Source organism: Anopheles stephensi, chromosome 2 (genome assembly GCF_013141755.1).
Source record: "Anopheles stephensi strain Indian chromosome 2, UCI_ANSTEP_V1.0, whole genome shotgun sequence".
Classification (NCBI taxonomy): Eukaryota; Metazoa; Arthropoda; class Insecta; order Diptera; family Culicidae; genus Anopheles; species Anopheles stephensi.
In genome coordinates, this window is record NC_050202.1 from 44,469,941 (window position 1) to 44,488,777 (window position 18,837).

The 18,837-nt window shown below is 43.0% G+C and overlaps 2 protein-coding genes across 11 annotated transcripts in view; both read left to right on the forward strand.

Moving 5' to 3' along the window:
* LOC118506179 (proteoglycan 4) overlaps window positions 1-5,945 on the forward strand; it is a 32,913-nt gene extending 26,968 nt beyond the window's left edge. For all 10 annotated transcript variants that reach the window (XM_036042952.1, XM_036042960.1, XM_036042955.1 and 7 more), the window contains 3 exons: window positions 802-1,035; window positions 1,105-1,218; window positions 1,415-5,945. In XM_036042952.1, the coding sequence (XP_035898845.1) occupies window positions 802-1,035; window positions 1,105-1,218; window positions 1,415-1,842 (776 nt within the window). In that variant the 3' untranslated portion in view covers window positions 1,843-5,945. The remainder of the gene's footprint in view (window positions 1-801; window positions 1,036-1,104; window positions 1,219-1,414) is intronic.
* Window positions 5,946-11,959: 6,014 nt separating this feature from the next.
* Window positions 11,960-18,837, forward strand: part of LOC118508389 (probable G-protein coupled receptor No18) — a 30,326-nt gene continuing 23,448 nt past the window's right edge. Inside the window, exon 1 of the mRNA XM_036048132.1 lies at window positions 11,960-12,722. The gene's annotated coding sequence lies outside the window, so the exon portion shown is untranslated. The remainder of the gene's footprint in view (window positions 12,723-18,837) is intronic.

Below are 18,837 nucleotides of genomic sequence, written 5' to 3' on the forward strand. Positions count from 1 at the left end.
AGCGATTTGCTTGATCTCTCTCGCTCAGTCTATCTCCATATCCTGATCGCGTGAGCTGTTTGTTCACGTGTGTGAATGCATACTCGTGTTTGTGTGTGCCATTATTGTATTAGAGTGTGCGCGCGTGTGTGTGTGTGTATTATCTATCGTTGTTGTAAATATCTTTCTCGGTATGCCACTAGCTCGTACTAGATCGTATTATTTGTACACCTGTCTGTCTCTACTGATTTGTAGCTAACTGTAGTCGCTACTTCTAGAAGGTGTTACTCTACCTCCTTATCTAACGCTCTTTCTTTCTCTCTTCTGATCCTCCCTAGATGTGATTATATGTGTGTACTTAATCTTTCCTTCTGTGTAGACAGTTTTGTTTAGTTTTGTAATCACCGTTACTCTTACGTTTCCTCAGTTTGGTTTTTTCTTCTACCATATGCTTAGACAAGTTGAAGAGCTAGACTGCGTTGTTTTGTGTTACTTACCGTACTTTCCCTTAGTGTCGTTGTTTCCTCTGTGTGTGATTGTGTGAAGTGCTTCGTTCGTTGATTTTTGTTTTGTTTTGTAACTTTCGGTTCCGTGCCGTCTTTCGTTGGTAATCACGATGGAGCTTAAGTTCGGTTTTTCTATTCTTTTGAAAGTTTGAAGATTGTGATTGTGCGTGTAGTTGTAGTACGTACCGTGTATGTGAGTGAGCGTTACTAATGTCCCCTGGACGTCTCTCTGTCACTTCCGTGTTTTCTTCTTCCGTACCGTACCTGTTGCATATTGTTGCACCATCCGCACACCATGTTGCATTATCCCGTACAGGCGTTGAGGATGCGGACAAAGAGAGTGCTCCGACTGTGAGTCCAGCAGTAGCTGTGGGTCAGCCGACCGTGGCTCCGCCTCCGGAAATACTCGAGCAGATAATCAAGTCACCACCGGAGCCGACACGCGTCAAGTCACCGGAGCAAATCATTATGCGCTCGCCCGATCCGGTCAACTGGACTGTACCGTTGGACACGGGCAAAACGTTCACCGTGACGCAGAATGTGCGGGAGGGTAAGTTGGGACCGGTGGCACCGTTGGCGTTGTTTGGTCACATTCATTGAGTTCATTGCTCATTTGCAGGTGATCCAATGATTCGTCCGCACAGCGAAATTAAGGCATCAACTCCAGTAGAACAACCGCCGCCACCACCACAGTCGGCACCTCCAGAGCTTTCTGAACAATCGAAAATGCCTAGTAAATATTGAACTTAGTTGTAAATGATCGATGGGAAGATTAGTATTTGTCTGTTTGTTTAAAATTCGTGATAGTCGCAGCATGTGGATTTTATTCTAGTGGCACCAATTATGTGTCAGGGCAAAGACTTATCACCGCGTCTGTTATGTTCTTATTTTCAAGGTTTTTAAATTAAGTTTTTCTTCATTCTCCGTAGATACCAAACTAGAACCGAGCTCGATTAAGGAATCGGAAGATGAAGACGATGATTTGCCACGCTCGAAATCATCCGTTGCTTCATCGGTCAACCCAACGTCGATAGCGATCTCGGAACCGATGACCGTTTCGCATCCACCACCATCACAACCATCTGCCGCACCAACTGTCGCTTCGTCCGCTACCGGAGATCCGAAAGACGAAGCAGCTGTTTCAACTGTAGCCCCACCAGTTCCGGCACCGGAACCGGTACGCTACGATAAACCCGTGGCCGGTTCGACCCTGCGCTGTCTGGACGATCCGACGTTCGAGTCGGACATCAATTCACCGCTGGGCAATCGGAACGTTGCCACGGAAGTGCTCGACAAGGCACGCGATCGGTTCGATCGTTTCTGGGGCAACCCGAACGAAAAGCCGGAAGAGTCTTAAGGAGTGAACCGGGGAGAGTATTAGTTTTTCCTTCTGCTTGCTAACACTTCCCGGCATAGCATCCAGGCAGATCAGGGTTAATATTGTTTTTGCTGCTGCCGTACTGTGGTGGGCTGGGGGCGTTTGAGTGGCAATAGCTTCCAAACAGCTGGAAAAAAGGGAAATCGATATGACACGACTGTTAAATCAATCGAAGCAATGAGCATCGAAAACCACTCAAGATAAAAACACAACCCGTTGCGCTAGCGTGGCAACACACGTCGAACGGGTGTCGGCAGCAGCAGGGGTGTTGCTTAGGACACAAACAGTGACAGGGTAGTCAGGTACACTAGTAAAAAAAAGAAGCAAAACCAGTAACGTAAAAACCAACCAAACTCACTTATCAAAACTCTCGGCGTTCTCACGCGCAGCCCGGTGGACTGTTTCTGTGTGTTTATGTGCTTTTTCGAACCAGTGTACCAGGTACGAGGGAAGTAAGTGTCTCCGTTCCGGGGCTGGTGTTTAGTATTAGTACGCGCGTACAGGAAGGGCTGCATAGTAGTATTGTTATTTAATGTTTAGGGTATAGTGAGCGGTGAACCAATCCCCGTGTCGGTATTCCGATTTAAACGGACGTTCATTTCATAGTTTTCAACCACAATAACAAATGCTTCGTTTTCGCTTCATCCAAACCCTTTCGGTTGACGAACCTGCAACGCATCACGTTCGTCGCGGAATTTCATCTCATCCATTCGGGCACATTTATATAGGCTAGCTTTCGAATCTTATAACCACTGGCACACAGTAAGTCACATGCACTCACTCACTCAGTCTCTCTCAGGGAAGCCGTAAGAGTACGTTTAAGCAGCGTGTTCAAGAGGTTTCTCGTTCGAACGAAGTACACAGCTTGAGCCGCGACGCGATATTTCGGCAAGGCAGAAGGTAAGATGCTGCAGCTCCATATAGTTTCGCAGCAGCTAGTTTGGCAGACAGATCTGTGCGAGAGCGAAAGGGGAGATTGGAAGTTTGGTTAAAACAAATTGCAGCTTGCGAACGCGGCATGAGTCAACATCTACTTGAGCCGCCCGGTAACAAATAATGGTAGCGGAAAATCCCTCTTCAATTTAATTGCAAACCCAGCACGGTAAACATTGGCTTACAAGTGTTTACAACGAGGTCGGTGTAACGGGTTCGATAAAACAAACATAATGCAGTAATTTGGCTTGAGTTTTCTACGCTGCTGCTACTTTCGTCCACAGACACACACACACGTTCCATATATGATACACAAGAACAGGACAGGATAGGAAGGTACAAAGGTAAAATCTAGCAAACCGAAAACCGAAAACGCCACACCACAGCAAAACACCATTAGCTAGGTGACCTGAGCTGTTGCACCTCAGAGTCGACCGTTTGAGTCCGAACGTAACAAATCATCATCCGTCTGCAGTTTACGAAGTCAAAGAGAATCATTCGTAGTTGTTTGGTTATATTTTTGGCCGTGCTTTGTCGTGCCGCTGATTTTTTTTTGCTAGATCGTGGCAGTTTGCCTAGACGACAACTGTCCTTGTAGGCCGTTTGGTAGCCATACCACTTTGACGGGTTGGCAAGCAATATAGCAGAACAAGCCACAATTGCTCAGTCATACTATAACGTGCCACAGTGCATAGTATATTGGCGTACGTTCCCGTCGGGATAGCCCGTCCATAGTTTATGGTTTGGCTTTTTTGCGTTTTGTCGATAAAAATACAGCTCAATACATCAAACCAGGTGTAGGTAGGAGGTAGGCGAAAATGCATACAAATTTTTGGAGGTCACATTTTTCCCGCAGGACACAGCATGCTACAGCCAGTGATCTGCTCACCTTGAACCGATCCGCACCAGAATCGTTGTAACGATGAGTACTAAAGCAACCAACATACCGCGCCAAACGTTTACGGAGTTTTGATTTCGAAGGCGTTTTTGCAAACCGGGCACACCGAACCCAAAACCGATATGCAAGATGATTCTCTTTGTAAGCATTAGTTTGGCAAACAGGCAAAAGATAATACAGCGAAGCAAGAAGCAGTCAGCCGCAGTGAGAAGAAGAAGCAGATGATAAAACATGGAAAATTTCACGTCCGGTTAACACAAAAGGAAGCAAAAACCTCTCCATACAAACATGATAGTACGATTAGAAGCGAAGGTGTTAGAAGCATCTAGCAGTATCTTTACAGGATACAGGATGGATTACACTATTTTTGCTGCTCCATTTAAAACAAACCGTACACCATTTGCATAACAAACTTTTCAGACTAGTTAAATTTCATACCGAAACACGTATCGCGTAATGTAAAAGGGGCAAAACACACATTTCATCCATTATTTAAAGGACTAGCAACAAACGTAAGCAGGAAAAACGGTGGTTAAAATTAAATAAAAGTTTGGCTACATATTTGGGCGGGCAGAAAAGAGCGTTTGTATCGATGCGTACCGCGCTTAAGCTGACTTTTACACCGGAACCGCGTTCGGGACGCGATAATGCCCGCGCATCGGCCAGCAAACACGTATGGTTTAGTCGACAGTGAAATTTGCAATTATAATACTTGAACAATTAAGAAGAAAACAAAAGAAAGAGGAGGAGAGGTGGAAAAAATCAATACGAAACAACTTACAGAAATTGTATCGCAAAAGCTGCACTATATATGTAATGTAAGCTCTATTTATCCCACTGTTGTTGCTATGTTGCCTACACTTTGTGTTATCTGTTTCTACTACTACTACTACTCATCTACCTGGCGGTCGCTCACTGACGAGCAGGCCATGGGTTTGATAGCTTTTACCTATCTAGTCACCTGAGTTGCGCGAGCTTTTGTACTGGTTGTTGTAAAAGCGTCAAAGGAATATGTCTGCGTTAAAGCGTGCTAGAAGATGCGCCAAACAGCTTTGTTATTCTACGAACAAACACACACACACACACATAAACACATATACACGATCGTTATTGAGTGAAGGAAGAAAACATTGGAATGAAGATAATAAAATGAAAATTTGCACTAACACTAACACAGCGACACAGAAGGCCAACACGCCAACAAACGAAATTGAAAGTCGTTAGGCAAGGAAAGGACATAGGAACGAATGTGATTTGTGGTGAGAAATTTATACGAACATTTTATATGATTTATAAATTTCGAACATTTTATATGAAATTTATACGACTCTGGTATGAGGCCAAGTTCGGTGACGAAAAAGTACTGATTGAGGCGTTGGTTTTTTTTTGTTTCGATATTCGTTATCAGTTTTTTGCTTTCTTTTTGACATTGCTTCCATAGGTCTCGGCATGGATTTTCCATGTGTAAAAGGGGAGGTGTACTGCAATGTAACGAACGAATGATAATGATCAACATAATATTGATTACAACCAATACTCTCTTTACGATGCTTAATGATTAGTGACCCGTGACGCGTGGCTCTAGTGCAGAACGACAGGGAGCTGTAGGCAGTGAGCTGTACGTCGTAGAGCGCAGTCTAAAACCGGACCGAGAGTTTCTGAGCAGCGTGTGAAAGGATACGTCGATCGGTTTTGCTAGGACGTGCGTATAGTGTTACCCGTAAGCAGTATTCACACTGCCTTTTTTGCAACAGCGTGCAGAGATAGCAAATAAAGCGCAATAAACACACTACCACATTACCACAACACAAGCAAAGCAGCAACACAGCTGATCACCGGACGGAAAAGGAAGAAAAACAATGCAACAAACAAAAAAACATAGCTCTTCTACAGTCCAGCAAAACACAACATCACAACTGATAATAATCGAAAAATCGCATTCAGCCAACTGCACTCCAAACGCATGCAAACGAACGAAACTAAACGACGATAAGCAGGATCAGGATGGGAAAGTTGAAGCAGAGGGGTATGGGTCGGGGCATACGAGTGAGAGGGAGTTTAAGACACGATTACAAGGGCCCGGCTGGTGCAGCACATGAAGAATCATCCATTATTAAAGAGCGACAGAGAAGCCAGATTGTCACAGCCGAAAACAGGAGTTACGATTACGTCAAGTCTAGATTTTAAAATTCAATACAAAATATTAAAGGAAAAAATGAACCATATAATGAACAATGGTTACAAACAATAATCATGATGTGTGTGTGTTTTTGGTTGGAGGAGTTTTATTGCTTTATGTATCCGAACATTTTCTGCTCCTGATACTTAGTAACCGATTTTTCCTTTAAGAATCCTGAGCTTGGAAATTCATTTTTATGTCCACAGACTAGTGCAGTGCGCGAGAGAAGTTCGTATAGTTGATCGAAAATTAGTGAACACTTGTCGTGTCCGCTGCTGTACGTAAGATTCTGCTCTGTTATTCACTCTCTGAGAACTGAACCCTACATTAAAGCTTTTTTATATGTTTCCGGCTCGACTCTATCATAAGTGTGTCAGTTGAATAGGAAATGATTGGTGAAGAAGTTTAACACGTTCCAGCTGTTATGATATTTCAGGTCCTTTCACGACAAGAATCTTTCTAACCCCTTTATTGAGGTTCTTTCGATGAGCCTCTACTACTAAATTCCTTGAAAGAAAAGCCAGACGCACGTTTAATCTGCCTTTGTGCAAGAGTTGTGTTTAGTGTTGAGTGAATAGGTAAAATAAACTATGAGCAATTTGAGCTGTCGACAGAACTGACTAGGTGTTCGTTCTGTCTGACGGATGAAGGGGGGTCGATCTTCATCGGGCACGTGATGAAAGTGCTCGTCCGTGAGACCCATCCAACACATGGCCTAGAGGAGTGAAATTGTTAGACGGATCAAGTGGATCAGATGATGCCATGTGTTGAGGATTGTAGCCACGGGCCAAATTTTCCGCAAACAAGCAGGAAACCTGACCCCTCAACGACGTGCGCAACAGAGCAGACCAAGAAGAAAAAGAAGGATAAGCTGTTGCACGCCTGCAAGCCACCGGAACCGTGTTTTACGTCATAAAGCAATTCTCTCGATAATTTCGAACCCCCGACGTCCTGTTTCAAGGGAAGAGCTGATGAAACGGGCAGTTGAAAAGATCCGAGGGTGGTTTGGTCTCTCAGAACAACCTTTTCTTTTAGCGAGATGAAACAAACGCGCCGTTTCTGGGGCGTGTGCGTTTTTGACAGCCCTCGTGGGTATTGTTGGGTTTTATTTGACGGACTCGTAGAACGTAGGTTCTTCCGCTCGGTTTTGCTTTTACGAAAGGAAGCACCAGCATTAAGGCTGTGCGTATTCGTTCTCTCATTTAAATTTAAAGCTTTAAAGTTGGCACATTTACTAAGTGCGCTTCCTTTTACTGAATCCATTACGAGGCTCGAAAAAAGTAAGCACAACGATGAGACCGTTTTCATCACATGACTCAAAAAAGCTTCCAGCGAATCAAGTAATCGAAAACCAATTCTCGTAAACGTAACCGCTAGCCAACTGTTACTAAAAAGCCACATGTAAGCAAGAAAGAAAAGGGGAAAAAATCATCACGTTTTGCCAGCCCCCCCTCCCGGCCCCAAATTTCAAAGTAAAACCTGGGCGTTTGCGCTTACGTTTATTTAACGTTTCCCTGGAAAGCAGTTAACCGGGCACCGGCAACTCGGAAACACGAGCATTCGCACGTTCATCGAACTGATGCTCCCGTGTATCGCTTAGCCCTAGATTTTATTTTATTTGGTTCGATTTGTGCTTCGAATAACGCATGAAAAGTAATCGCCTGCCACTGGTAGCCCGACACGCTGCCGGTTGCCGGTTGTGGTTGCACATTTATCATGGGCTGGTTCGATGGCTGGTTCGCCTTACACGGTTTGGGGTTTTGCACGTGTCGAAACATTCTTGAATAGCATATTCTCTATCAAAACCAGCTAGACGCGGATGGCTGGGGAGAGGTGCGACGCTTAAGATCGGCGAGCGTACGTTTGACGAACGCAGTGGCGAATTGTGTGCGAAGTTTCTTTATGCTTTACGGCTTTATACGGCGTACGGCGACCGGCACATCAAACACAGCACATCTGGGTGTACGTATTTTTGGGAGGTACGAGTTTTTGTGTGTTTGTAAGAAATTACCTTATCCACCTTTCTACTGTAGGATGGAGAATTGCGGTGTTTCGTGGAAATTATGAATTGAGAGTAGAGCAAAATCTTTCCATAAATTCCGAACTGAGGGTAGATTAGGAACCAGTTACCACCGCAGCAATGAACTGATTTTAAAATGCGCAACATCAAAGCATAACAAACACAAGCAAATTAATAGCAGAACTTGGAAAAAATGAGTAAGATGGAAAAGCTCTCGAAAGGTTTGGCATACAACAACAACAACAAAAATCTCTCTTTCTACTTAATCATCATACGTAATAACGTAACGTTTCAGTTCCATCTTCAGGTGATATAACGTATCACGCCTCTTACAAAATACACGCACGCACCCTCGATCGATTGCATGCAAAATGGACGATGATCCAGCTCGATTTATCGGGGAGAGGGTTTTTTTCGGGTATCGAGAACGGGAAATCATCTTCCGATAGCCGTCCGAAGCCGGTAGCAAGATTTTCGCCCGACCGTTTAATGGGGCTAACTTTTTTGCCCACCCCGTCCATTACGTGGTTGGACGATGATTGACTGTGGATGCGGCAGCATATCTTGCCACATCAGCGCCGCGGTGGAAATGATTTTCTCCGTATGCTTTTACTTTTGTTTTTGTAAGCAAAAATTCAACCTCCACGACGGAACGTGCCTACCGGGGCGCGTGATACTGGTAGAAATGACGCAAAACCTTGGTCGCCGATGGGAGCGCTGGGTGATGAAAATGGGCTGGGCTGGGAGCAAATCGTGGGGGGAGGGGGGGGGGGGGAGGTGCGATGACAGAGGCAATGGGAAAACTTTGTCCATAATTGAATGCGGTCGTCAGTACAAAAGGTATCGGTACGCGGTTTTGATTAAGAACGTCCTGCACGGTGCGGTGGGCACAGGGAGATAGGCGAGCGGATACAAATCCCTCCAAGGAAGCAAGATGACGGCACGCGCCTGGGAAGTAGTAGACGCGGAAGTTTCTGTGAAAGAATTTTAAGCTTTGTTCATCAAACACACAGACGGAGTTTCAATTTGCGCGTAATTATAAACGGAGGGCTGTGTTTGAAATTTAATCTCACCTTGTCGGGCGCGCCGTGAGCTGTCCGTTTGATGGTGCGGTCCCCGTGACGTGGACCGCGACATTTTGTGTAACCCGTAAAAAAGCGTGTTAAAGCTTCAACTTCACCATCGCATGTTCGGATAAACGGTGGACATTTTGGAGAGAGAATATAAAATAAAAGTGCTAGTTATGTTAAATAAGTTGTAGGAGAAGATGGTCAATATATATATACACTGAAACATTTTAAATAATAAATAAATCGAGATGAGAAGAATTCTGGGAAAAACTTTACTTGAGTATGCGAAATAGAAGAAATTGTTCATTACCCGCAGAAGTTATCTAGCTGCACAAGTTTGAACAAACACCGCCTTTTTTATTCTAGTGATAATACATATACACAACATCCGATGTAGATTTTAGTGAAATTTAAACCACTTGAAAGCCATTCTAGTAAAGTTATTATACATTTGTTTAATTTTACCTTTGGCCCTCCTACTAGTAAGACACCATATAATAGAAGCGTAAATAAGTAACAAAAAAGGCTGCAGTACGAAGCTTTGAGACAAAGCTGATCACTTTAGTTTTGCTTTAGCCCACGAATCATTTCCATAATCCTGTGTGCTTTTCAAGCAATAGGTTAAAGAAGGTCCTTAAAAGTTACTAACCCTGAGCTTTATTCTTGATCAGAAATTTGTCACATATGGATGAAATTCGATTGGGTGAATTGAAATGAACTGGAAATAAGTTGGAATGATAGTTATAACGAAGGACAAGATTGGAACTGATCGATGACGATCTGTATAGAATAGACTGAATGGACACATGAAGACATAAGAGGTAGTATTAACCTTAAACAAAACGTCTCATCCCACATTATTGCTGCTTTAGCGAGAAAGACACTTGTAGATGAGCAAACTTTAACTACGTTATTTTCTTGATAGATGGCGCCCTTTCGAGATCTTGGATAATGATGCTGTCTTGCCCTCAAACACGTCTTTGCCAGTGATCGGCTGGTTTTGAAGGCTTCAATTTTGGAAGAGAATCAGATAATCGTAAGTCTCGTATACGACATTCATTGCATCTCTATCAGATAGATTATTTCAAGAACTTATCTAAATCTTAAAAATCTTTAGAGTTTGTTGGCGAATTCAAGCGGGAATAAACTTAAATCTCCAGTTCATAACAGCAATCAGAAAAAGCGATAATTTACCTTAGCATTTTGTTTTGATTGCCAGACGAATCTCAACCATATCAGATTTTCTAGGATATAATTCAGCACGTCAAGCTTCAAAAAAATATTTGTTTGAATAATTTGGTCCCTTGTCGCACGACAATGAGAACTTCCGCACAGCTTAACAATTATAGAAGGTTAATAAACGACTGAATAAATATCCTAGATTGACTTGTCAATCATATCTAGGAACTCAAAATACCTTGTATCCTGGAATTCAAAACATCAGCAAGAACGAAAACAAAATTTCGTATTTTTAAAAAGTTCAGAGACAACAACAACAATCTAATCTTAACAATATCTTAACAAAAATATCTAATGTCCGCTTGTGTGTTCAATGCATTCCCACTGTACCACAGCTTCACCAATAGCGACACGGAAAGTTTGTCTGGAAGCAGGGCATCGGACTGGGGAGTAGTTCTTCTATTTGCCGGTAGGGAAAAAAGCAAACAGGTTGTGCTGAAAAGTGTGACAGTCGTATCATTGATTTCTCGTTTGCTGGATGGTTGAATTCTTTTAAATATTAAAGATATCCTACACAGAAAGCTGTGACTTCCTTTCCTAACACACAAATAAACCGTTCGACAGGCACTTTGAATGTTGTTTTGCATACTGAACGTGGGGTGAGAGTTGGTTAAATGGGGTGAACGAACACATACCAAGCGGGGGAAAGTCAGCCACCAATCCACAAACCAACAACGAGCAAACGAACATCAAAACAACAAAAAAACTCAACACCAGTGAGGGAACAATTTGTAAAGTGCTGCCAGCCAAATTCGCTGGTGTATTCATGCCGTCTAAAAATAAACTGTCCTCCTTCTTCAGGACACTAAGCTTCAACGCACGTCGATTCCTTCTCACCCGCTTTGCCAGTGCTACCCCATGGGCGAAAAAACGGAACAGGTATCTGGCCGTAACTCTTTCCGAACTGGGCCGATGTTGCATCAATTTTTGAAGATCAATTATTAATAAGCTACCGGCTGTTTAGCATTTCCTTCCATTCGACAAGCAAAAATCAGGGCGGACGGAGAAAACAATTCTCAACCCCCGGTTCGTCTCTCACTCCCCAAAGCAGCGTGGCAACGAATATTCGAAAATCTTTAGCAACTTTTTAAACATTTACCAACCTTTTTGCGCCTACTTTCGCAACCCCGGCCAAAGTAAAATGGTGCTGGCCGTTCGCCCGTCACGCTCGGGTGGGTATGAAAGCTGATTGAAATTTAATTAATGACTATTTATCGCCCCACAGCTCAATATTTCGTCAATCAACGATCTCCCACGGGGGAGGATCACACTTTGGGGCTTGGGCTAAGGGATGTGAAGTGACTAGCAAGGTAGTCACAAACAAAAAAACAGGCAGGTAAAACGTCTCCATAAGTCATCCGGTTTGCCGCTGCGTTTCCGTAAGTGGGTGGGCAATGAAAATAGGAATTGCCGAATACCTACGACCAACGAGCACTTCCAAAGCTTAGCGACGACGATACCGCGCCGTTCAACCATTCAAGCGGCGTGTGATAATGAATGAACCCCTCCCGGTTGTTATGATTTTCCTACAGTCAAGTCGATAGCGGACGCTTGCAGGATACTACCATTCCGGACGACTGTCAGGCTCCGTCGTCGACGTCGGCGGATGTTTGTAAGGGTTGTCACAACTGCGCAAGCTTTGACTGTGTCGCGCTTTGGTCCGAAACCGATGCGATTCGAGCACGAATACGCAAGCTGCTCGAATGCGTTTTGTTTGGCGCGCGGACCAACCATCAACGGTCGTTCGCAGTCGAACTGTGTGCGTGCTGCCCGACGTTACACTTGGTTCGTTGTCGTCCAGCTGATGGCACACTCATTGGCATCCGAGTGCCGGTCTGGATATTCGCGATCAACTAGCACTGGTTGGTTAAAGTGTTACTAAAAGAAGACTATGTGATCAGTTTACAGTGTAGTGTTGTTCGAGGAAATGTTCGATGAAACTAGCGCAATGATCGTGTCTCATGCTTTTCTCGCGTATGAAGAAGCTCTTACCATCCAGCTTAAATGGGGATGGTCGTGAGTTTTAATGACCAACCGTCGGTGTCCTAGTGGAATGGGTGTGCATGCAACAAGCTGGTGTAGCATCAGCAAACTGTGAAGGGTGTTGTGTACATACTGCAATGAACGACATTGTTATCCAGGTTAATGTGACCGCACACGGGTTTGTGGCTGAAACCTCCTTCAACCCACCAGATCAGCCAAACAATTCGTGACATCATTTTCGCGACCGTTCTGTTAGTGTTTCAGCGATATAATAAAGCAAGAAAAAAAGGCATATAAAAACACTCGATTATCTGCTATAAAGCGAGCGAGCGGTTTTGATGAAGCTGGAAACGATAACGGACCGAAAACCCCTGGCGAGGATTATGTGCGATACGGTTATGGGGACGTACTGGAAAACCAAATGCTTCATAAACTAATTACTTTCAACGGAACGGTGGGTAAAGGTTAAGCAGAACGAATGGCAGGTAGCTGTACCGGCACCGCGGCTTGCAGCAGGCTTAATGCAGCACTGGCAAGGTAAGTGAAGTAATGGAAATTGATTATTTGTCGGCTTATAATTGTTTGTTGGCCATTCGATGCAGTTTGATGTTTAAATAATATATTTTTATTAATTTCAATTCAGATCCTAAACTTAAGCTTCATTTCCGTCATTGAATGTATTTAACTCTAACTGAATTTGAATAAGACGAATATGCAGGGATTTTCTGAGATGAAATTGACGTTCAAGTTATTTTTGAATTCTTATGAGGATCAAGTAGAATATTTTTAAATAGAACTGGATTCTGTTGATCGATCGCGATTACGTTCATTTTCTGGACGTAAGCTTTGAAACCTCAAAGAATTCAAGGCTTCGGCAATGCCTCAACAAATATCTTCGAATACTAAATGATGAAACGACCCTGGTTCATTTTGAACGTGGTCAACTTCCTATTGGATAGCATCAAAACCTGCTTCCCCCATTGTTCATTCATCCGGAAAACCCAGGAAATGCCTAATCAATTAATATGCCTGTTTCGCAGAATCCATGCAATTAAAACGAATCGTGCCTTAACCTGAAAGTGCATCATTAAGCAGCTTTATGTGCCGTACAATGCGTATGAAATAATACCAGAATCAGCAGATTTATTGCGGTGCTGCTGGAAACACAGGTATGCGCCTCGGTTTTTTGTTTGTTTCGAACATGGACTCTAAAAGCCTTCACCACAACAAGCTGCATAAGGCATGGCTGGATAGTTAAAAACTTTCCCAAAAGCTCCTTGTTAAAAGTTTAATAAGCCTCATTTGCTGCTCATTTTAGTTAATAAAGAATGAGAAAGAGAGAGTAAAAAATAGTTTAATGTGTTTAAAACATTGTTTAACTTCATTTGTACGGCTTCTATGACCAAAGGTACTTTAAACTCCGTTTCCCATCCCGTTCGCAGCGTTTAGCGTCTGTTGAAGAAAGTTTATGATTGTTTACACGCTCACCTCCCTTACCAGCACTGTCCCGGTGTGCGCTTGTTTTGTAATAACTGTAGAGCAAACTGGAGAAGCAATTTTGTCAACTTGCGTCAAAAGCGTTGAGTAAAATTTCTATTTTGATTCCATTGCCGTGAACATCCAGCAAACGAAAGGAAAAATTAAATCAAATGTATAGGAACAAAAAAAATTGCATCGAAACTAACACGAATGCGCGCGACACGGATGGTAAATTTTTCAACAAATTGCGTTACGTTTGATACCGGCGAAAATGTCAGAAAATTGAAGATTATTAAATTACTGTTTTGCATCTATATGCGGCACAACAAAAAAGAGAAAAAAAACTCCGGCGGAAGAGATGTTGGCTCAACTTTATAACAAAGTTTTACCGGTTATAAATAGATGCACCATGGCAAAATTAGATGTTTTTCAAATATTTATTCTGTTTCGGAAACAGCTGCGAAATTTTAATTTGCTGCTTCCTTTTACTTGGTCAGGTTGAGGAGAATTATTCGGAATTCTAAAGCATTGGCTAATAACCGTTGAGTAGGGAAGATCAATTCCAAACGAAGACGAATTTTGCCAGAAAGTCTAAGAACAAATGAAGTGAACGATGCTACTTAATGTTCGCGGTATTTAATTTACAAATGATCATTTTCGCGGAAGGAATTGTCGTTCTATGTTTGTTAGATGAACTCTCTCTCTCTCGCTCGATTTTATTCTACGAACTATGAAGCTTGTATTTTTGGACTGCTTGACATTGATGAAGCTTCATTAACTTTAATTTCCTCATATAAAGGTTCTGCGAAAAATTATTTATCATTAAATATTATTAAAAATATCAAGAGACATTTTACCGAACAGACTCAAATTTGTATGCGCAGAGCAAATTAGCAAGCAAGAATAAGGCTTATGGTGCTGATCGAACGTTCCTTTCGTGTTTCCTTATGATTGATGCGAGAGTATTAATAGCTGGCTCACGATAGGTTAGGATCACTATTCATACCCAATGCACAGCCAACCGAGTAAAATGAAACTTCGAGAAGTGAAAGACAATGATGAAAATATTTGCTCGAATAACCTCCAAATTCACATTGGAACTACTACCCGCAATGGGATCCGAAATCAACCATCCGAGTATCAGCTCCAATTTCCTAGAAAAGAAAGACTCCTTAAGGGATGATTAAATTTGTAGGCATTTATTGCCGTAGTTTTTGGGAAAAACATACACCACAAAAAGTTTCTATTAGTTCCTCGATTGACGATCAATGGATGCATTGGTTTATTGAATCAGATTCTTGTGGTGCGAGATAAATGAACTTATCACGAACTATCACTCTTACCGAGAAAGAGAGACACAGAGAGAGAGAGAGAGAGAGAGAGAGAGACGTCTGACCCTAATTCTTCAAACGAAGTGATTACATTCAGACACAATTCTCGGCAACTGGTTAGTGTTGGGATCTTCTTGGAAGGGTTTGCTCAAACAAACCGTGAGCAAACTGTGCTAACATTTATCAAAATTGTTTATTTCTCCTATGCGAAACTATTCTTACTATTCCTTGCTGTACTTCTTATTATAATACCTTCCATACGCTCACAGGCAAATGTCACGGCCAGGTAGAAAAAGGTCTAAGACAGCTTTAAGAAAGAATTTACGTCATTGGACCAACATAAAAATGACCTGCCGGAAGTGGGACGTGATTTAAGAGCTGCTGTATACACTGCTAGGCCATCTTACGTGACCTTAGATTCAATAAATCGACCTTCACCTGGATCATCCGACCAGGTCGTACCCCAAAACTAAACCAAACTAAAACGTTCTGCAACTCGCCCCATTCCCCGGTAATTGACCTTCTCCCGGTAGGAAAAACAGTCGTTGCATATACGACCTGGCCGAAAATATCCCTGCTGGTCTGCGGCGCTGTTGGTGAAGGTGGTTTGATGAATGGTAACGCTGAGTATCGTTTATAGTGGGCATTTGTTTCCATTAATCCCTTCTCTATTGAGGTGATTTGATTATAGTTTGTAGCTTTTATTAGAGGAGTAAAACTATTGCTTTTGTTTATAAGTTGGCCGCCTGGAAATAGTACCCTGTCATTACGTACGAGAGCAATTCATCGCATTACCTTTGGGTGTTCGAGAGCTCTAAAACCAATCGAATGGGATTTTCCATTAGCTTAAAAAAGGTTTCAAAGAAAATAGTAGAACGAAAAGTATCTTTGCCCCTAACGTTCGCAGCTGCTAAAGGGCCGAATCCCTTTAAAGTCCTATTATTCCTGGACCTCGACCATTAAGCTGATTTTGTAAGGATTTGTACATTTTTTCGCTCAGCTTTCTAAAGGTTTGAGTTGGTTTTGGCTTGGGCAATTTCCATTACAGTGCCTCCAGTTTTCAAGTACATTGGCTTCCGCTTGGTCCACGTTTACGTTTTGGCACACTCGCTGTCCAGAACTATCTACGAGGGTTCTCATGTTTCTCTTCATCGGGGTCTTTCCAGCAGCATCGTTCGTACTCACATTTGATTGCCATCTATTGAATTGAAAATGGCTATCGAGGGCCATCCGGTTTCCCTCATTACGTGGGTAACATTACTGAGCGGCCCGGCCACGTGGAAGCGAACCGGCCCCCTTTTTTCCCTCTAGCTTCCCCATCGGTTTGTCCAATATTTTCCCACTCACTACACTGCACAGAAAGATAGTAAAACTTCGGTTACCATCGTTTCAAAGTGATCCCCGTTCTCGATTGAATTTGAAATCAGCGGAAAACGGAACGCTGCTATCGGCCCCTTATGTCCCTTATGGCAAACGATTGGGTCGCTATTGGCGTATAACGATTGTTTCCCACTTCACAAGTAGAAATAGAAATGCAAATAAAGTACCATTCCAAATGACAATGGTCAAGGACGCAGAAAGCATCAGCATCGGGGCGGGGAGAATGTCACGGTCCTTGCCGGCTACACGTGAACGATCGCTTTCTAGAAAAACTTTTTAAGTAGAAAGCTGCTAGAGTACCAAGCACACTTCCCGTTGTACAAAGTTTGTTCGTCGGGACGGTCGATAAGATAAAGTTGTTTTTGCTCAAGTATCAGCACATGCCTAGCGCTGTTTTGCTACGTAAAACCTTTGGTCTGTTAGGATGGCAGGGAGAGGAGGGGGGGGGGGGGGGGGGTTGAGAACAACCATCGAACGGTGGTCTTCCCGGTGTATCTTGCTTGTTGTTAATTATTTTACTGACTTTTGACAGGAAATTAAGTCGCACGCGGGCGACTGGCAGTGGATACACTGCCGCCGCCGACCACCGTATGGCACGGAAAATACGGATTACCGAAGCGCTCGATGGGGGGAATTGGGAAAGCACCGGCAGGGCGGTGCGATGATGTTGGCGTTAGGGTGACGCTGTTCGTTCAAGGTCTAGTTTTAATTAAAGCCAGCTCATACCCAAGATATTGTGTCCGATCGTCCGACGCGCTTTCGTTAACGTGTGATGAATGTGAAATTATGTACCATCACCGTAATTAGCATTTTAATCTGAGAGTCTTACAACGGACCAGGCGTCTCCATCAATGTCTTTGAAGTGCGAACGCAAAGTTTCGTCGCCAAAGAGCGACGAAATAAAACTGTAATTATATTTTTACTGCACGCATCTTGCAGTGCTCGAGGGGCTGCTTCTTAGTTTTGCACGATCATCTGTAGCCAATTGACAAAAGACTAGTCAACTAATGTATTTAAACTCCCGAAAAAAAAATCAACAGCAAACCAAATTATTTCTGCGCTCCGGTCGAGTGAGTATGCGCTGGTTAAGTGGTGTTCCTTTTTTCTGCAAAATCAATCAGGCATGAGTTATTGGCAAGAAAAAGGGGTTCACGGTACGGGATCGATCCTGAAGGGATTGGAAATGCAAGAGAAAAGAAAAAGGAAGATGAACATTAGGATAGCAAAAGGGACTTGAGCTTCCAATATATTATCACATTCTTCTACGGCCAGTGCAAGTTTCGATAAAACCTTAACAGGACTCCATGCCTTACGTGTGGGTACAGGGACACTAGAAGCATAAAACCGTTTCGGAATTATTTTCAGAAGAAAAGGTTGCCCGAAGGATGTCAGAGAAAAGCGACCCGTTGATCAGCAGTGCCACCACAGGACGCAGGAGGATTGGTTTTGTCCTTTCACTAACAATGCAGAAGTCGTCCATAAGGGGACAAACCCATAATGGGTTAAGTGATTTTTTGTCCTCGGTTTTGATTCGATTAGTTGTCAACTGTCTTGAACGTAGGAAGGGACACACACATACACACACTCTTCACTTTATCTTTGTTGAATACGTCTTTCTTGGTTCGCTGTTCGCTTCATCAGTCAACATCAAATCAGACGAAAATGGACGGTAAGAAAAAAAAGGAACAGGAACCCGATAAGCAAACTCCGTGGCTTCCACGACACGGCCATAAAACATCTTTTCACGGAAGGACGAAATTAATTATCCTGATTTTATTTCAGATGATAAGATCATTAGCCTGATTTTCCAAGGACGGCAAGGTGTCAAAACGATACCGAAGCGGAGGCGGCGTTAACGTCTGGGGAAATTTTCACGAACTTTGGTGCCATTGCCAGCACAACTGGTGGGACGCTGTCTTGCCCGTTGATTGATGAATGTAGTGAGTGTAATCTTTCTTTTGTGTACGTGTGTGTGTGTTTGTTCACTGGATGTCCAGTTTGTTAAGCAGGATAGAAACCCATTTAATGGATGTAAAAATCAATCTGCCTTTTAATTGGGAGATTTATAGTCACATTGAGTTTAACTGTTTCCAACAGGCAGTGTAGAGAATTTACTGGATGTGATATCGTGATTGTCTTGCGATAGATGTAACACGTCTGGTTTCTTTGCGAGTGTGAATTCAATTGTCCTTTATTCTTATGCATTAATTAGAGTTCATTACAAATTCATCATGATTCATTTCTACCCTATAAACATTTTCGTAATTCGAACATTCCGGCCACCAAGAATGAAATTCTTTAGAGTAATTAATAAACAAACGTGTTCGAATTATTATTCAGGTGAGGTAGTAGGTAACAATGCTAGTCGTGCTGTCGGTCGCACGATGTACTTGTCAGGTGCCGTTCGTAAAGTGACGACACGGATGACGTCGTCCTTGCCGGGATGGAGTTTAACAATGCGC